The sequence below is a fragment of the Terrapene carolina genome, unplaced genomic scaffold, assembly GCF_002925995.2.
Source record: "Terrapene carolina triunguis isolate 2854851 unplaced genomic scaffold, T_m_triunguis-2.0 Scaffold85, whole genome shotgun sequence".
Classification (NCBI taxonomy): domain Eukaryota; kingdom Metazoa; phylum Chordata; order Testudines; family Emydidae; genus Terrapene; species Terrapene triunguis.
In genome coordinates this window covers 7,535,411-7,552,085 of record NW_020664436.1, presented here as the reverse complement: position 1 = coordinate 7,552,085, position 16,675 = coordinate 7,535,411, and the positions used below count along the sequence as shown (strand labels likewise).

Below are 16,675 nucleotides of genomic sequence, written 5' to 3'. Positions count from 1 at the left end.
CCGCCACCCACTGCTATTGCCCACTATGGGCTTCTCTGCATCCTATCTAGCTGAGGGATTTGTACCAGCAGTCCTCACTGCAGTATCCTCCCTGGACTATTGCCAATTATGGGGAAGCCAGTGGGTTTGAGGGAAGGAGAGCGTATCTAATGTGTACAGCAGTTTCTTAACTCTGTGTGGATGGTTTGGATCAGGTATGGTTAGTTGTGGAGCGCCTTGAAGTATTGGCAGGCCAGAGCATAGTGAGGGAGCCTCACTCATTATAGGTCCTGAATCCAGGCTGACTTCACTGCCTTAGGCTTGTTTGGAGGCAGAAATGCCCTCCCACCTCCAGTCCCCTTAAAGGCAAGAGAAAACTATTCACCTGTTGAGCTTGGGTTTCTTGGAAACATGCCCTTCAGGAAACAGCGGCCTGTGGTTTGGCAGCAAACCTGAAATGGGAAAGGAAAGATGTGAGATTTTGCATTGTTCCCTTGCTAATAGCTACAGTTATACCACTCTGAGATCCCATTACAACTCATAAGCTAAGCAGACTGGTCAGTATTTGGATAGGAGATCGCTAGAGAGAGCCCAAGGGGCTATAATGGAAGGGGCATTCTTCCCGCTGAGTCAGTATTGAACCAATACCCTAATGCAGGCAGGGGCGCAGTGCTGCTGGAGGTGCTGTATTTGAGATGAAACATAAAACTGAAGAGTTGACCACTTGTGGTCACTAAATATCCCATGGTGCTGTTTATCAGAGTGAGGGCACCGACATCTAGCCAAATTCCAGCTCAAGGATTACAATCTGCCTCTTTGAATTCTCTCTGCATTTTGATTTGGATATAGCATGGGAGAGCAGGCATAATGGCTAGAGCAAGGAAACACTCAGGGGACCTGGGATCCATTCCTGACTGACACCATGCTGTGTGACCTTGGGCAAGTCACTTCCCCATCCTCATAAATTAATTTGAAATCCTCAGATGAGTGGGGCTATATGCCAAACATTACATTCACTTCCTATCCTGAACACTTGTGGCGTGCTGCTATGCATAAATTGTTGCATCATCTCAAAGAACCACCATTATTACTGTAGGGTAAATAACCACTCTCTTTTCAAGAATGTGTCAATGTGGAGCCCACTGCAGGCAAGAAGTATCTCCTATGGATGGTCGGAATAAAATATATATACGTATAGCATTTCATCAGTAGATTTCACAGTGCTTTACAAAAGGGCTTTTCCCTGTTTACAGAAGGGGGAACTGAAGCACAGAAAGGTGACACAACTTGCCCAAGGTCACCCAGCATGCCAGTGGGAACAGAACCCAGGCTTCCTGAATCCTACTGTGTTACTGTATCCACTAGGCAACACTGCCTCCATGGAATTCCACCTGCAATGATTGGAGTGCTGCTCTCCTGAACTTGGCATCTGACCTAGCAGCTAAGTCCAAGGCACAGCGCTTGACAAAGGTCAGTGGGTTATTCTACATGAGATCTCTGACATTGGCACATGTCTGAAGCAGGCAAAACAAGTCATGTAAGCTCTGGTGGAGTGAGCCTTGATATTCAGTGGGAAAGGTACAGCAGCCCAGTGATGGAGGCAAGCGTTACCATCCTGAATCTGAGACAGCATATGTATTTGTTCAGTCTCTTCAGGTCTAGGACAAAGATCAGCCATCCCTTCCCTCTTTGGGATAAAGATGCACTGCAAGTAGAAGCCTCTACCCCTGTACTCCTGTGGAACTTCTTCTATGGCTCCTAGGTAAAGCAACAAGGCCACTTCTTTCTGTAATAGGCTCCCGTGAGATGGGTCCCTGAAGAGGGATGTGAAAGTGAGTGGGATAATCATGGACATGGTTCCCAACACCCATTTGTCCAAGGTGATATCAGACCAAAACCAACCAAGTGGGGCAAGCTGGGTCCTGAAGCCAGGTCCTGAAGGTAGTTGCCAGCACCTGATCGATTCTGATGTGGTCCATGACATTCCCATCAAATTTGCTATTGGACTGATGAGGAGGAGTAGGTGATGGAGGAGGCAGATGAAGGGCACCTCCACTGGTACTGTGAACATTTCTATTGTTGGAAGTCCAGTTGTCTGCTCTGGGAGTAAAGGTGAGCCCATTGCCTTTGTTGGGCTGATATTTGTAGGAATTCCTACCAGTGAATGGTGTGTAAATCCTCTGGGATCTTAGGGTGATCTGATTCCTTTAGGGAGGTAGCGCCTAGTCCTCGAACTGAAGAGCTCCATTTCCTCGAATGGGAGATCTTGAATGGTATCCTACACCTCTCTTGGTACCCTCCAGGATAATAGCCATGAGGTTAGTCTCCTGATCACAAATGTAGCCATCAACCTTGTGGCTATGTCCAAGGCCTGTGTGGCTGCCACCTGCAGAGCTCTCCTGGCAATCGTCTGGCCTTCCTGATTAATTTCCTTCAGCTCCTTCTTAGTGTCTTGAAGCAATTTAGGCAAAAATGGATCACCCTCTTCCAAGTCAGGAAATTGTATTTGGCAAATTATGCCTGGTAATTTGCCATATGTAGTTGCAGTGAAGCCAACAGGCTTTTTGCCTGACCAGATCCAATGTTTTGGGTTCTTTGTCATCAGGAGTTCCTTTCACTGACTTGGATTTTTCTTATACTGCTGTGACTACTAATGACTCATAGTTTAGGTGGAAGGAAGAAGGCTCAAAATTCTTTAGGGCCACTGGGTAGTAAGGAGGTTGATTGAATGATGGCCAGGATTTACCAAAGGGCTTTGGGCACTTGGTAGTAAGGAGTCCCAAAACAATACGAGCCCACTGGCAGCTTAGTATCTCTGGTGGCTGTGGTGGTGGGGAGAGAGGAAGGTATGTTCCCTCCCCAAAGTGGTTATTACTAAATAAAGGGGTCTCGGGCTTGTTCCCAGACAGGACTTGTTACCTGCTCGGTGAGCCATTTGTACACACACTGCAACCTTCTTATGCTCCTCCAGACAAAGACCTGTGATCCTACGGGGCAGCATCCCTCCATCAGAACGGATGAACTGACTCAGCAATAAGACATCCTAGGGAAGCAAGGAAAGAAGGTAGAATGATCAGTGCCAGAGCTGCACCAATGGCTACAATTCTTAGGTGCTGACACTGCCCCAGTGCTATGTATGAGTAGTTCAAAATTATTCCTTCCAGTGTATATTACCTGGGATTTTGTCAGCAACGAATTTCACCTGCCATTGTGTAGCCTATTGGCTTAGCTTTGTTAGGTCCTCTGAAGTTCAGAGCCTTTTATAGATTAATTCATGTAAATCATTGTGTCATCATCCATTTTTGCCATCTTACCATTTGCTGCCATTTTCAGACTATGTACCGAATATAATCTGTCGAACATCCAGATATACAAAGATACAGTTTTACAAAACATGCAGGAAGATATCATTTTACACAATGTTTTTGATTGAGTGGAGAGCTGATTTTTAGCTCATCAGGGGCCGTGTACACAGATGTCAGCGCTCACACGTTAGGCCACATCTGGGTTTTCCCCTGTAAACTGAGCGCAGGATTTTCCTCTACTGTCTATTCCTCAATTCTTTATCCAATTTCCCAAGGTGGAGCTTCTGTCATGTCCCTTTCGGGGGGAGCAAAGGGGGATTAGTTCAAAATCTAGTAAATCTTGTCAGGAGTAAGTGCTTCATACATTTGTACTGTAACTGGGGAAGCCCTAATAGAACAAACTTTCAACCCTTTGGCTGCCTGCAGATTAGGAGGGACTGTTAGAGCAGTGACAAGGAAGGGAAGCCTTGTTACCAGAGAGCACTGAGAGCAGGTTGTGTGTTCAGCCAGGGTTCAGAGATCTTTGCAGACTTCACTGCTGTTGACCTTTCAGATTAAAAGCTTCAGAAGTGCAAGGCATTATTTATAAAACACAATTTAAGTGGTGTATCTCCAGGATCTGGTAACACCACATAACAGGGATGACGGAGCTTTAGACACAGCAGCGGCAGCTGCTGCACTGGGGTCCATTAGCTGTGCAAAGGGCACAGCCCAGCATTCAGAGATATGTTTTCCATTTCCACACGCAGCACAACAAATGCCAGCACACCGCTCAGACCAATGCAGACACACCCCTTTCACATGCTGATATCATATGTTATCCCATGGGTCCACTGGAAATGCTGGGCTTGTTTTTCCCAATCTGCTGGAAGTTTCCCACTGCCAGACTCACCAAGTTAGTTGGGAGTTTATTGCTCTGTTGCCGCTGTAAACATTTCCATATTTTGGGTGGAAGGAGCATGCGCATGCGGCTCGCAGCCTGGGAGAGACCTGTCAGCAGGCATTCCCCATGCCCAGCCTGAGAGAAATCAGGGCCAGATGGAAGAGCACAATACACACCCCCATACCTGCCGGTGCAGGCAAACTAGACCTCTGCTATGGGCTGAGCCAATGCAAAAGCCAGGATATCTAGCTATCAAGGTTTATATCCCGCCCCCATCATTACGGTATTGGATAGACTTGATTCTGAACTAAACGGACTGTAGCACTGGTTCTGGGAGCTATTGCTCATGCTAGACCCTCTCACAAGCCCTGTTGACATCAACAGAAACTGAGTCTAGAGCTTTATTCAGTCACACTTTCTCTACTACATAAGGTCACTTGTGCCAGAGTATCCAAGGTGCCTGCCACTGACTCCTCCTCATCTACAGTTCCTGTTCTCTGGCTCCATTCTAACCCTCTTTTTCAGCCCCTTTTAAAGTTAAATATTTAGGCAACTTAATGCTGATATAAGGGACCTGACCAATAACTCTGTGGAGTGATGATTTATCCAGACAACACGGACAACATCCCTATCAGTGAGCCTTGGTGCTAACCCAGAGAGACCATCTAAGGACAAAAGGAAAGCTCAGTGTCCATGCCCCAGCCAATCTCTGGCCTTGGCACTGAGGCCACAACAAGAGGGCTAATTACTGTCAGCTGGATTGGTGGAAATTGGACTGAGATCTGTCAAAGGCAATGACTTTTGGCCACTGCTGATGGGAGCTGGATTTGATCGACTGACCCAGGATGAGACGCCACATTCCTTTCCGCAGCTCTTTCAGCCATCCAGTTCTCCATGTTGCCAATGACTTGGCTCCACCACCCAATACTAAAAGAGCTCGCTTCTCTAAGGGAGAAGAAGGGTTCAGCTCCAAATGCCCAGGGTGTGAAAACTTTCCTAACTGCTTTAAGTAGCCTGTTTTATTGTTCCTTTGTGGGGGGGGGGGGGAGGGGGAGCAGGAGAGAGGAGGGAGTTAATGGTAACTTTTAGGCTGTTCCAGTATTTGCAGCAATGAAAACAGTAAGTAGGCCACAGCCCTTTCCGTGGCATGTTCTAAGCGTGGGACACCCCTGCACCTAGGGTGTGTTTGGTTCAAGGGCTTTCTCACATTACCACCACACCCTGTGGTGTCACAGGGTTGATATCAAATGTTTCCATGCAAAGAGAGAAAAAAGGGGAGGGGGAGATGGATACTCTTTATCTATTGTCCTGCCAATCAGGAGAGCCCATGCCCCAATGTTAACCCGGCCCAATGCTGTCAGCACCAATCAGCTTCTCTCCCGTGACGGTTATTTCTTTATTGAAATCATCTATGTCCCACCCATTTCTGCCTTACAAATTATGCTCAAGGTCATTTGGCTTGAAGTGCTGCACATTGGCGAGAATCTTACGACGACTTCGGAAGGGTCCTAAGGGTAACATGCTAGGTGCCTCTCCCAGAATACTTACCAAGATGCATCCCACCCCTAGGAGAGGGCAGATAGAGACAGCCAACTGTGGGAGGATGGGGAGGAAAGGTGAACAAAAACGTAAAGGGGTTAAAGAAGAAAAGAAGTCTGGCAAGGTTACATGTTGCCGTCATATTCCATGAAATTAACTTTCTGTGCTAGTGGGCAGCCAAGACTGCAACCACAGATTTGCTTTAATCACTGGACAGCTCCCGGGAGAGGTTGGACCCAGATTCCCACCCCTGTAATCTGTAGCATCTGATGAAAACAATTTGGACTGAATTAATCTGGGGCTAATAGGCAAAGGCTGCAGTTCTGTCTCCCCTGTGTGCTGCCAAAGTACGACATATTTACTGCCTGCTCAGACTAATGGTGTTCAAAGCGGAGAAGGGGAAAAAGGAAAAACAAGTTTACCCTTCCCTACAAAGGGTGGATAAACTGGATAAAATATATAAAACCAAGTCTGAATAGTGCATTCCCTTGAATGGGTGGCCTGCTGAAATGCAGCACAGACCCAATATCTGCAACCCCCTTGAGAACTAAGACTGATTGCTAGTTATGCACATTTCATCAAAATCTCCATTCACTCTGAGAACAATTCTGTTTGTACAACAAAACAAGTATGGGTTTGTACCAGACATATCTGTCAGCTGTTACTTTGAGATACATAAGAATCAATTTTCTTTCTTTCATTACTCCTGGGAGCTTTACACCATTCTCCAGGCATTATATATCAGGTATATTTGGGGGCTGAGACTTCTAGGTTGCAGGTTCTAATCTAGCCTAAGGTTGATAGAGATGAAAACCAATTTCAGTTACTAATGGCTATTAGGTGATCTAGGTGAAATGAACTAGGGTGTCAGTCAATTTCCTAGTGGACAAGCCTCTGCATCTCTAGAGCCCTGCGCGAACACAAAATTTGTATCTGCATCCGATCCGCAAAATTGGTCTGCGGATATCCGCAAATTTGCAGGACTCTACCCATCACCTAAACCACTATCATAATTGGTACTAACTAGCCCAATTGCTGGGAACCTCAGTAGAATCCAAGAACTGAATGACCAATGGAGGCTGTTCCCCTCCATGGCAGGGTTGAGGAACATTGGTAAGGAGGCCTGATGGAAGCTTGACCTGCCACTGCCCGCAGTGCCATTTTTGGTTGATTAAGAATCTGTTTATCTGACACCAAAACTAAAATCACTTATTTTACCACTGCCTCAGGCTCCACTCTCAGAGATGTTAGAGAAGTAGTAGTCCTGAGGTCATCTCTTCCACCCCCCACCCCCAGGGGCTAATGCAAGACTTCCCTGTATTATAGTGCTTTATCCAGTCCAATTGTGTGTGCCCCCAGCAATGGGGCTCACATGCTTTCCTTTGCTTTACAGCTGAGTGGTATCTCATAGATTCCTAAACTGTAAGGCCAGAAGGGACCCTCATGATCATCTAGTCTGACCTCCTGCACACTGCAGGCCACAGAACCTCACCCACCCACTCCTATAATAGACCCCTAACCTCTGGCTGAGTTACTGACATCCTCAAATCATGATTTAAAGCAGTGGTCTTCAAAGTGGGGTGCGCGCACCCCAGGGGGTGCGCAAGAGGATCCTTGGGGGTGTGCGGCAGGAGAAGCGCTTTTTTTTTTCTTCGTCCGAGCGGCAAAAATGGTAGAGCCGACGCGGCAGGGGGTGCGTGCTCAAAAATTTTTTACTCATAGGGGTGTGTGATCAAAAAAGTTTGGAGACCACTGATTTAAAGACTTCAAGTTACAGAGAAAGACTTCAAGTAACAGAGGCCACAAGACTTCCCTGAAATAATTCCTGTTTGAACTAGAATATCTCTTTTAAAAAAAAAAAATCCAGTATTGATTTCAAAATTCCCAGTGATGGAAAATCCACCAGAACCCTTGGTAAATCATTCCAATGGTTAACTACCCTTACTGTTAAAAATTTCAAATTCTTTATTTCTCAAGCACTCACTACTGCTGTGGCTCGGAAGCATAACTGAGATTTTTCTGCGGGCAAAAGCATTTATTCCATCCAAACACTTCAAAATTTGAAAAACCATGACTGATACAAAGTCTAGACATATAAGAGACATACTGAAACAGAGACTATTTACAATAGAACTCAAGTTACTCTTCACAACTCCAATCAGTCCCACTGGAGCAAGGCACGCCTCCAGCTGTGGATTTGTCATGATCAGCTACTGCTCTGATTTACCAATCCACACCATCCCCCTTATCTCTTTCTCCAGCCTCTCTTGATTTGCAGCAAGAGAACTGGTTATATAACCCAAGACTCACATTCATTCAAAGGCCAAAACAACTGACGTGATGGCCTACATTCCCAGCCTGCTTCCTGAGACCAAGAATGCAAACTTTCACACAATGGCTCCCAAGATTCCAGCCATACTTCTTAAAACAAGGTGAGCTCCCCTGGTGTTCAGTTTTCACCTCCCTCCAGAAGATCAGTATCTAAGGACCAAACTGAATGCTAGTATGGGGCAAACTGCCTAGCCCAACTGCAAGCACATTGACCAGCCTAGCTGAATTACAGCCCTAATCTTAAAAGAGGATCATACCTTTCATCCAGTGATGGGACCTACAGCGAACTCTGATATTAGAACTCTACTCTCGGGCTCTAAAGTCAAAAACAGCACAACAGACTTATCTACAACTACCTCTGTGCTTCCAAGTAGCCCTTTTTATCCCCACAAGTGGCAGAACCTCCTACCACACAGAGCACTAGAAAGTGATTCCTAATATTCATCTTGAATTTCCCTCTGCGTAATGAGGTCTCACTGCTCCTTGTTCTACCCTTTGCTGACAATACATATGTTTGTCCCCCTCCCTTGGTGATCAAAGTGTTTTGGATTACTACCTACCCAGACTTGGGTTAGAGTGCGGGTGCTGGGGGTATTGGTGGCCTGTGCTATACAGGAGATGAAACTAGATAATCCTTGTGGTCTCTTCTGGTCTTAAACGCTAAAACCCCATTTTATTTGCTGCATTTGATAGGCTGAATCTTTGTTATTTCCTGGCTCTCTTTGCAATACCCACAGACTACAGTGCTGAGCACATTAGAAGTCTATTGATTATTAATTTCTCTAGGCTCTTAAACTTTGATCCATGAAACACTTGCTGGTGATCTGATGAAAGCTAGTTGGTGCTGGCTCCTTGTTTCCAGTTGCTCAGCGTCACATAAAAAAATTAAAACCACATTACATTCTTTCCTAACCTTACTTTTCTGTGTAAGCAATTGCTGTAGTTACATAGTCTGCAATAATGAACTGGAGAAGTGTTCCTTCAAGACAATTTTCGCATTAAAGTGTGGGCAGCACTATGAACTAGACAAGTTCATGGAGGATACGTCTATCAATGGCTATTAGCCAGGATGGGCAGGGATGATGTCCCTAGCCTCTATTTACCAGAAGCTGGGAATGGATGACAGGGGATGGATGACTTGATGATTACCTGTTCTATTAATTCCCTCTGGGGCACCTGGCATTGGCCACTGTCGGAAGACAGGACACTGGGCTAAATGGACCTTTGGTCTGACCCAGTATGGCCGCTCTTATGTTCTTATGAAAAAATCTGATCCCCCAGGATGGATAGTATTTTTCTATCCTCAGTGTTTGCAACTCCTCCCAATTTAGTATCATCTGCAAATTTATCATTCTATTTCCTGATTCTTCTAGATAATTACAAAGTCCAGACCAACCATTGGACACTTCCCGCAATCATTTCTTATTGCACTCTGCTCATAGTGTGTTAAATCCATTGATAATTCTCCCATCCTAGCCAATTTAATTTCTACAATATTTCACTAGACACTATCGAATATTTTATTGAAGTTTAAATCTCCCACTTACTGTGTCACCTGTGTGGAATAAGTTTTTGTTCAGCATGATTCTTCATAACTCCTCAACACTACTTGTTGTTCCTAAGTTCCATTATCCGGTGAGTGCTCAGTGTGGTTCTCCCCTTTTGTTTGTTATATAACTAGGAATAGAAGTTAGATTTCCCAAAGGGCAATTGCCAAGACCATACTTCCCTTTCTCACATGTTGCTCTCATTCACTATTTTCAAATCCTTTTGGTACCTCCCCAGTTTTTTATGCCTTCTCAAAAATAACTGCTAATGGAGCAGTTGGTTTGTTAGCTAATTCCCTCAAGACCCTGGAGGGTTGTATGTGATCTTGACCTGCTGGTGTGTGTATAAGTCAATGTCTCTAAGAATTTCCTTACCTGCTTTTTTGCAATAGCTTATTCACAGGATTGTCATCACTATCCAATTATTCAAACTTCTTTTCCTTGTTATGGATACATGAGAGTAGCTCAGCCATTTTAGAATCATTCTGGTTTTCAACCCCCTCATCATTAGTGGGCTTACTTTCTCACAAGTATTTATTTTCCTCCAGATGTATTTGTATCTATATCCCCCTAATCCCACTGGCATTAACTTATTCTGCATTTTTGGTTGCCTTATCTTGTAACTGTGCATTCTTGTCTGGTTCCCTTCCTTTCTATTTCTAGTACAGATTGTTTTGTTTGGTGGGGGGGGGGGGGGGGGGGGAAGAGATTTGGCTTTATTTTTTAAATGCAGTTTTTGAAAAGCCCCTTGTAATATTAGGTTCTCCTAGTCTTATTTCCCATATTATGGGTTTTCAAAGGCACTTTTGGGCCTTTATTATAGGATTCTCTACTGCCTTCCCCCAATGTATTTTAAAAATTCCTCTCTAACCCTCTCACACTAGATTTCCCCAAAAAATACTTGCTGGAAATCCATTTCCTTTTACTGATAGGAAAGGAGTTTCAAACACAGAAAGGCTCTTTTTGCGGACACTTCCATATCCAGGCACAACGTTGTGTAAAACAGTTATTGAGCATTTGTCATGTTTCTAAACACCTTCCCCTGCCCCCTTCCCATTCTCCACCATCCAGTTATAAAGATAACTGATAGCAATGAGAAGCTTGCAGTGTTTGGAGACATTACATCTAATTCCTCTTTGGGAACAATGACTCAAGCTTTCTGAGCTACCTGGAGTCAAGAATAGGCTTGAACAAGCCGACTAGCAGCGGGTTTACTACCTAGAGTCCAGCTGGAGGACTGATTCAATGTTGGATACTGGGGCTCATTAGAAAGATAAATCCATTCCAGATCATATGATGGGTGGCGAGGGATGCACATGTTTCCAAAGTTCTAACATGTCTATCTCTTCCTTCCCGCTGCACGCAAATTACTCCAGACCAGATATGAAGGAGCCAAAGGAGGGCTGTATGGTAGGCAATGTTCCCTAAACTGTGCACATGCACGGTCACACAGCAATCTTCCAAGTATCACACATCACAAACCATGCTACTTACAACTTTGACTCTGCCTCCCCACCATCCAGCTCCAGTTACTGCCTCCCATTGGCTGACTGTTTGAGAGCTGAGAGCCAATAAGGTTCTGGGCAAGGCACCCAGGCAAGGCACACCTCCACCAATGGGGAAGAAGTAACCAGAGCTGAGTGGTGTGCCACGGAGCTAGAGCCTGTGTCAGTGGGAATGGAATGCAGCCTGTGACTGGGCTCTGGAGCCCATGCGCCAGGACACGCCACGAATTGGCACAACACCGCTCTGTCACTCACGGAGGGCAATGCCCCATGCCACCTGTCTCTGCTTACTGGCTTCACATTGGCTGTGGGAACTTGGAGCTTTTCTGACTGTGGCCAGCCTTGCGCCCGCCTCTCCCTCCCGGCCCACAGGTCAGGTCACACCTCTGCCAATGGGGAAACAGTTACCAGAGCTGGGTGGTGTAATGGTTGAGCCCCTTCCCTGCTGACATGATGGAGGAGCAGCCTGCCAAATTCGAATGGCATTGCGACCCAATGCACAGGGTCCAGCTGCTCCCAGTATCTGCCTCCACTCTGTTCCCCCATGTATGCAGGCTCCACCACGTGAGGCTCTGGGGAGTTTGTAAACTGCTCAGTACAAGGAAAATTTAGAGGACACATTGGTAATAGGACAGTAGTTGGCACAAGACTAGCCAGCTGTGCTTAGATGCTGTACATCTAGGCCAGTTTTGGCTTTGTAGGAACTGCTCTTACACAAGGGGGTTTTCATTAAACCTTAAGGAGGGGGAGATGGAGCTGTGAATCTTTATTCTGCCCAGGAAGCTAAAAGAATGGCAGGCTGTGCAGTTTAGTAGCAGCATGAGTACAGCTTTGAGAATAACATTCAACTAGCTAAGTGTCACCCCACTTACCTCATAATTGTATTTGTGCTTCAGGTTCCAGCGACAAATGGGACACTGACCAGAAGGGTTAGGAGGAGTTGGGGTTTTGACATCTTCTATAATTTTGCCCTCAATCTGGGAAACAAGTCATAGGATACATTGATCAGATGAAGAGCCCATAGTTCAGGCCTACATATACATTTGGGGTATGTAGGCTTATCGCTCAAGTTCCAACAGCTTACTCAGCACTGTATAAACATAAGAGAGTCCCTGTACTAAGCTGTTTATAGTCAGGTACATACAGAACAAGCATTTCAGATGTACATAGGAGCTGGCACAAGTCCAAAGAGTCATTAGGGCCTGGTAAGTCTTGATCAGTGGATTTGTGTTGAGTAGTGGAGAGCTCAATTAATTCGAATCCCTCCTATTTTGCAGACGTTTCATATTACTTTGTAGGTAAAAATCTAGAGAATTCAGACTGAGCTGTCTGCTTCTGTGAGTGCAAGGTAGTAGTGATGGGGACAAATCCTTAGTGTTCTCTGTTTGAGTTTGGGCCGATGTCACCCAGTGAGGTACTAGCTGTTGGGAATATTTCATGCCACAGCTTGTGTTTTGGACCCATGCCCTTCTTGCTCGGTGAAGTACTGTTAAACCACTGTGGGCAGAATCTCTCAGAACATACAACTTTTATTAAGGAAGCTGTTGTACAGCTTGATATTAACAATCTAGCCAAACATAGGCCAGCATCTAGTATTCTGTTCTTTGTCAGTCTGGGTGTAGACCTGGTGACATTAAACACTGCACTGGCTCCTTTGATAAATGATTCCATCCTGGTAATAGATCAAGAGCTAGCATCCATGTCGATTTATTACATCTATCAGCTGCCTTTGATATTGCTGACCACGGGGAGTTGTTGACTTGTCTGTGAACTCTAGAAAAAGAGCCACATGTCCTTCAGTGGCTTCAGTCTCATCTCTTGGGAGAAATTTCAGAATGTATTTTTTGGCTCCTCTTCACCTATTACTCTGATGTAGGTTTCTGTGTTGTCACACCATGTGTTCACTGTGCGTACTGGGCCTGTAGAAGGGCTAATGAGGAGGCATATGAGTTTATGTTTTTGCGGGCTGATGAGACCCAGCACACACTCATCCATACACGGTAAATACCTTTCTCAATGTTTGATAAAGATCAGAATACAATAAAGGCTAACTGTCTGAGGCGGAATCCAGAAGAGACTGAAGTGATGTTGGTAGGATGGGTGGAGCAATCAGAAGATACGAGGAGGACTATGTCTGCCCCTTAATTGATGCTGTGTGCCCACCATTTGTTGAGAGTTTCCTCTCTGTGGATATTGATGGATCTCCAGTTGCTGTTAAGAGATTATGTAGCAGAAATTATCAGCATCTCTTTTCCCCCCACCATCTACATCTGGCCAGGAGTTTGTGACCATTTCTTTCAAATAAGGATCTTGCTACTGCGATTTATGCTTTTGTTACCTCAAGTCTAGTTTATTGAGAAGTGCTCTGGATGGAGCTTGGAAGTTGAAGACTGTGCAAATTTCAGTAATCCACTTACATGAAAGTCCCTTGTTTTTGAATGGAGACGCTTTTAGTAGGGCGTTCTCCCTGAGGGGCTTCCAAAGTTAGAATTTATTTCTCCATTTGGGCTGAAATAGCATCAATCTTTTGACCTTCTGGGCATAGTGCTAGTTCATCTTTTTCTCCAGATTTTTGCAGAAAGGCGTGCTGGTGCACATGGACTTCAGGGTAGGAAAGAGAGAGACTGTCATCCATCCCCCAATTCCCATGGCTGCTGATTGGTTTTACTCTTGTTGGTACAAATATGTTAAAAATACAATCAATTTCATATCAAGGACACTGAGAGACCTTTTATGTTATATAATGAAACAAATCTAAAATAAATATAAATACTCCGACCCAGTAAGGTGCTCAGATTTCAGTAAATAAATGATATCTAATATAAAAATAACCAGAAAAAAAACCCAAACTTTTTAGGGAATACACTTTTTGGTAAGTGTTGTCTTGCCAAATCTTGTCTACACATCACTAGCAAGCAAAGAAAGGACGATTGTAGGCCACTTTTGATTTCATCCAGTCACTCCTACTTCTACCTGCTGGTAATATAACAAATCACTCTCCTTTTTGGTGTTTGCCTTCTTCCTGATCTAGAAAATGGACAGGATCTCAAGTCCACTGAGGGTCCCAATGCTTAGGGAAGTGCTGGAAGGACTTTGGCCAGCTAAGACCCCATAAGCCTGTGTTCTTATTCTGAGAAAAGGGTGTTATGAACTTGAAAGCAAAGGAAAACCCCTGTGTGGGGTCTGAAGGACTGCTCACCTGCCAGAGTCCATTTTGGAGTTAGGATGATTTCTGATAAGCTTATTAATATGCATGTAGGTTCTTCCATGGTTTTTAATGTTTTTGCTGTGTTGCTTTTACCTTAAGAATAAAATGTGCTTGCTTAGAAAGAGCTGTGTAGTATATTAAACTGTGGTAATTACACAGTTAACCTTCTTTGAAGAGAATGCAAAAAAAAAAAAGTCTGTCTTCTGTTGGGGATATCAGAGTTTAAACTGCTCATCTTGGAAATACCCCAGTCAGAAGGGAGAGAGATGAATGCCTCCACTCAAGAGAAGAGGCTGGGGAACCAGAAGCCAAGAGTGCTTCCCTTGCTGAGGGGACTACAGGTGCTGAGTTGTGATGTAGGCTTTAGTCCATACCATCTGTCCCTCATTTTCAAAAGCATTGAATATGAAGGATTCCAACCCCCTTCCATCTACCAACCACCCCCCCCTCCCCGCAGCCAGGACTTTCAATGTTAGCAGTCGCATTGCAGGATCATAACATGGGAACTTTTGCAGCTACATTTGATTCTGACCATCAGAGCTTAGGATCTCATGCTGCTTTCATCCATGCGAGAGAGGAAGACCCAGAAGTTTAACAACCCAACTATGCACCTGGGTTGCCTGAATTCATAAACACACAGTTACATTTGCATTGCATTCAAGCCACAGAACATTTACTAAGAGTGAACTGCAGTAAGCAGAAAGAAAACATGTACTGTATGCCCCACCTCCAGACAAAATAAGCCAATGTGACCAAAAAAAACCTCCCAACAACTTCATCCCTGAAGTTTCTAAAGAAAATGTATTTCTCCCCATACCAAAAAACAAAAAAACCCAAACAAACAAAAACGTGGCTTTAGAAGTAGTGTGTATTGTTACTTGGAAAAGAGAAATAACTTACAACAGTTGTACTTCCTTCCGTAACTTCCACAACTGCAGAAATAAAAGATGGAAAAGAAGGTCAGACATATTCAAACTGGAACTAGTGACTTTCTCTTAATCAATAAACTGAAATTATGTACAAACAAAACTCGTGGTGGACAGAAGTCAGGGATGCAAGAGAAGAGAGTGACTCCCCAACAAAGCAAACACGAGGTACGAAGACTGCCAAAGGTAATGCTTTACTGGTGGGCAGTTGCAGGCAGAGTAACATAGGAGACCAAGAGGCAGAGCAAAGGGCAGGCCTTTCAAACTGTGGACCTCTCATCGCCTAATTGTTATTGTTTTGAGTATATCTGTGGTGTGTTCAAAAGTTTTATGATTTCTCTATCATCTCTGGCTAATTCTGATCAAGGAAGTCAAGAGACCCTCTTAAGTAAAAGCAATCTTAAATGTCAAGCATTTAGGCTGCCTCCAGTGTTTTTAGTTCCTCCCTGGTTAAAGCCTGTGTAGAGAGGAAAGAAACTTCCTTGCCCTTCTGGTTGTGACAATCTTCAGGCAGAGAACAAACACCTTGCTTTGAATCTGTGACACTAAAAGAGCAGAACTGGGATTCTGGAAGTTTCATAGATTCTCCCATTCATAGCGATGGGAAATTAAACCTGAACCTTAATTATTGCAACTTTAATGACAAAACGATTATTTCTATTTGTTTTAGATTACTTATATGTCCCTTATCACTGCAGTAACTCAGTGGTGGACAATCATCAATGGAGTGTATCTGCACCCCACCCTTTTGAGGAAGGGAAGCATTATCCCTATTACACATCTGGGGAACCAAGGCAGATAATATGACTTGTCCAAAGCCACATAGGAAGCGTATGTCTAAACAAGCACCTGAGATCAGGTCTCTTGAATCCCTATCGCTAGCCCCACCCCTCGCTGCTCGCTCACAAGCCGACCTTTGCCACGCAGCTCGGAGGGGAGCAGCACCCCACAAGTGCCAATCACAGCCCCGGGCCGGCCAGCCGAAGTGGCTGATGGGCGCCTCCTGGTTCTGGGCCCAGCCGCGGTGCCAGCAGCAGGGGTAGATTTTACCCTGACAGCAGGAGCCTGCGGCCCTTCCCCACCCGCCCCCCGCCGCGAGACCCGCCCCCCTAGCTCTGACCAGGGCCGGCAGCGGAGCGCTGGCTCCCCCCGGCTCGCGTCTTCCGACAGGGGCGCGGCGCCCGCCCCCAAGACTCACCCTGTCGGAGCGCGCGGGCCGGAGGCCGGGCCCAGCCGCCCCCCAGCCCCAGGAGACCAGAGACCAGCCGGCTCCAGCCACCGCGCAGCAAGCCGGGGGCCGCCATCTTGGGAATCGGCCCTGACCCCCCCCACCACCCCGCGCTACTTCCGCTTCCGGAGCGCTCCGGCCCGCAGGCGGGAAGAGGCAGGGCAGCAGCCTGCGACGCCGCCATCTTGGAGCGAGGCCCAGGCGCGGGGACTGTCCCCAGGCTC

The 16,675-nt window shown here is 45.5% G+C and overlaps 1 protein-coding gene across 2 annotated transcripts in view; it reads right to left on the bottom strand.

The window, feature by feature from the left end:
• The window catches only part of MRPS18A (mitochondrial ribosomal protein S18A), a 27,860-nt gene extending 11,316 nt beyond the window's left edge, over positions 1-16,544 (bottom strand). The window contains exons 1-6 of one of the 2 annotated variants that reach the window (XM_024193752.1): positions 16,422-16,544; positions 15,198-15,229; positions 11,962-12,066; positions 5,716-5,760; positions 2,899-3,022; positions 365-431 (exon numbers count right to left, since the gene is read on the bottom strand). In XM_024193752.1, the coding sequence (XP_024049520.1) occupies positions 365-431; positions 2,899-3,022; positions 5,716-5,760; positions 11,962-12,066; positions 15,198-15,229; positions 16,422-16,527 (479 nt within the window). In that variant the 5' untranslated portion in view covers positions 16,528-16,544. The remainder of the gene's footprint in view (positions 1-364; positions 432-2,898; positions 3,023-5,715; positions 5,761-11,961; positions 12,067-15,197; positions 15,230-16,421) is intronic. The other variant, XM_024193753.1, reaches the window with a different exon arrangement.
• Positions 16,545-16,675: the final 131 nt, after the last annotated feature.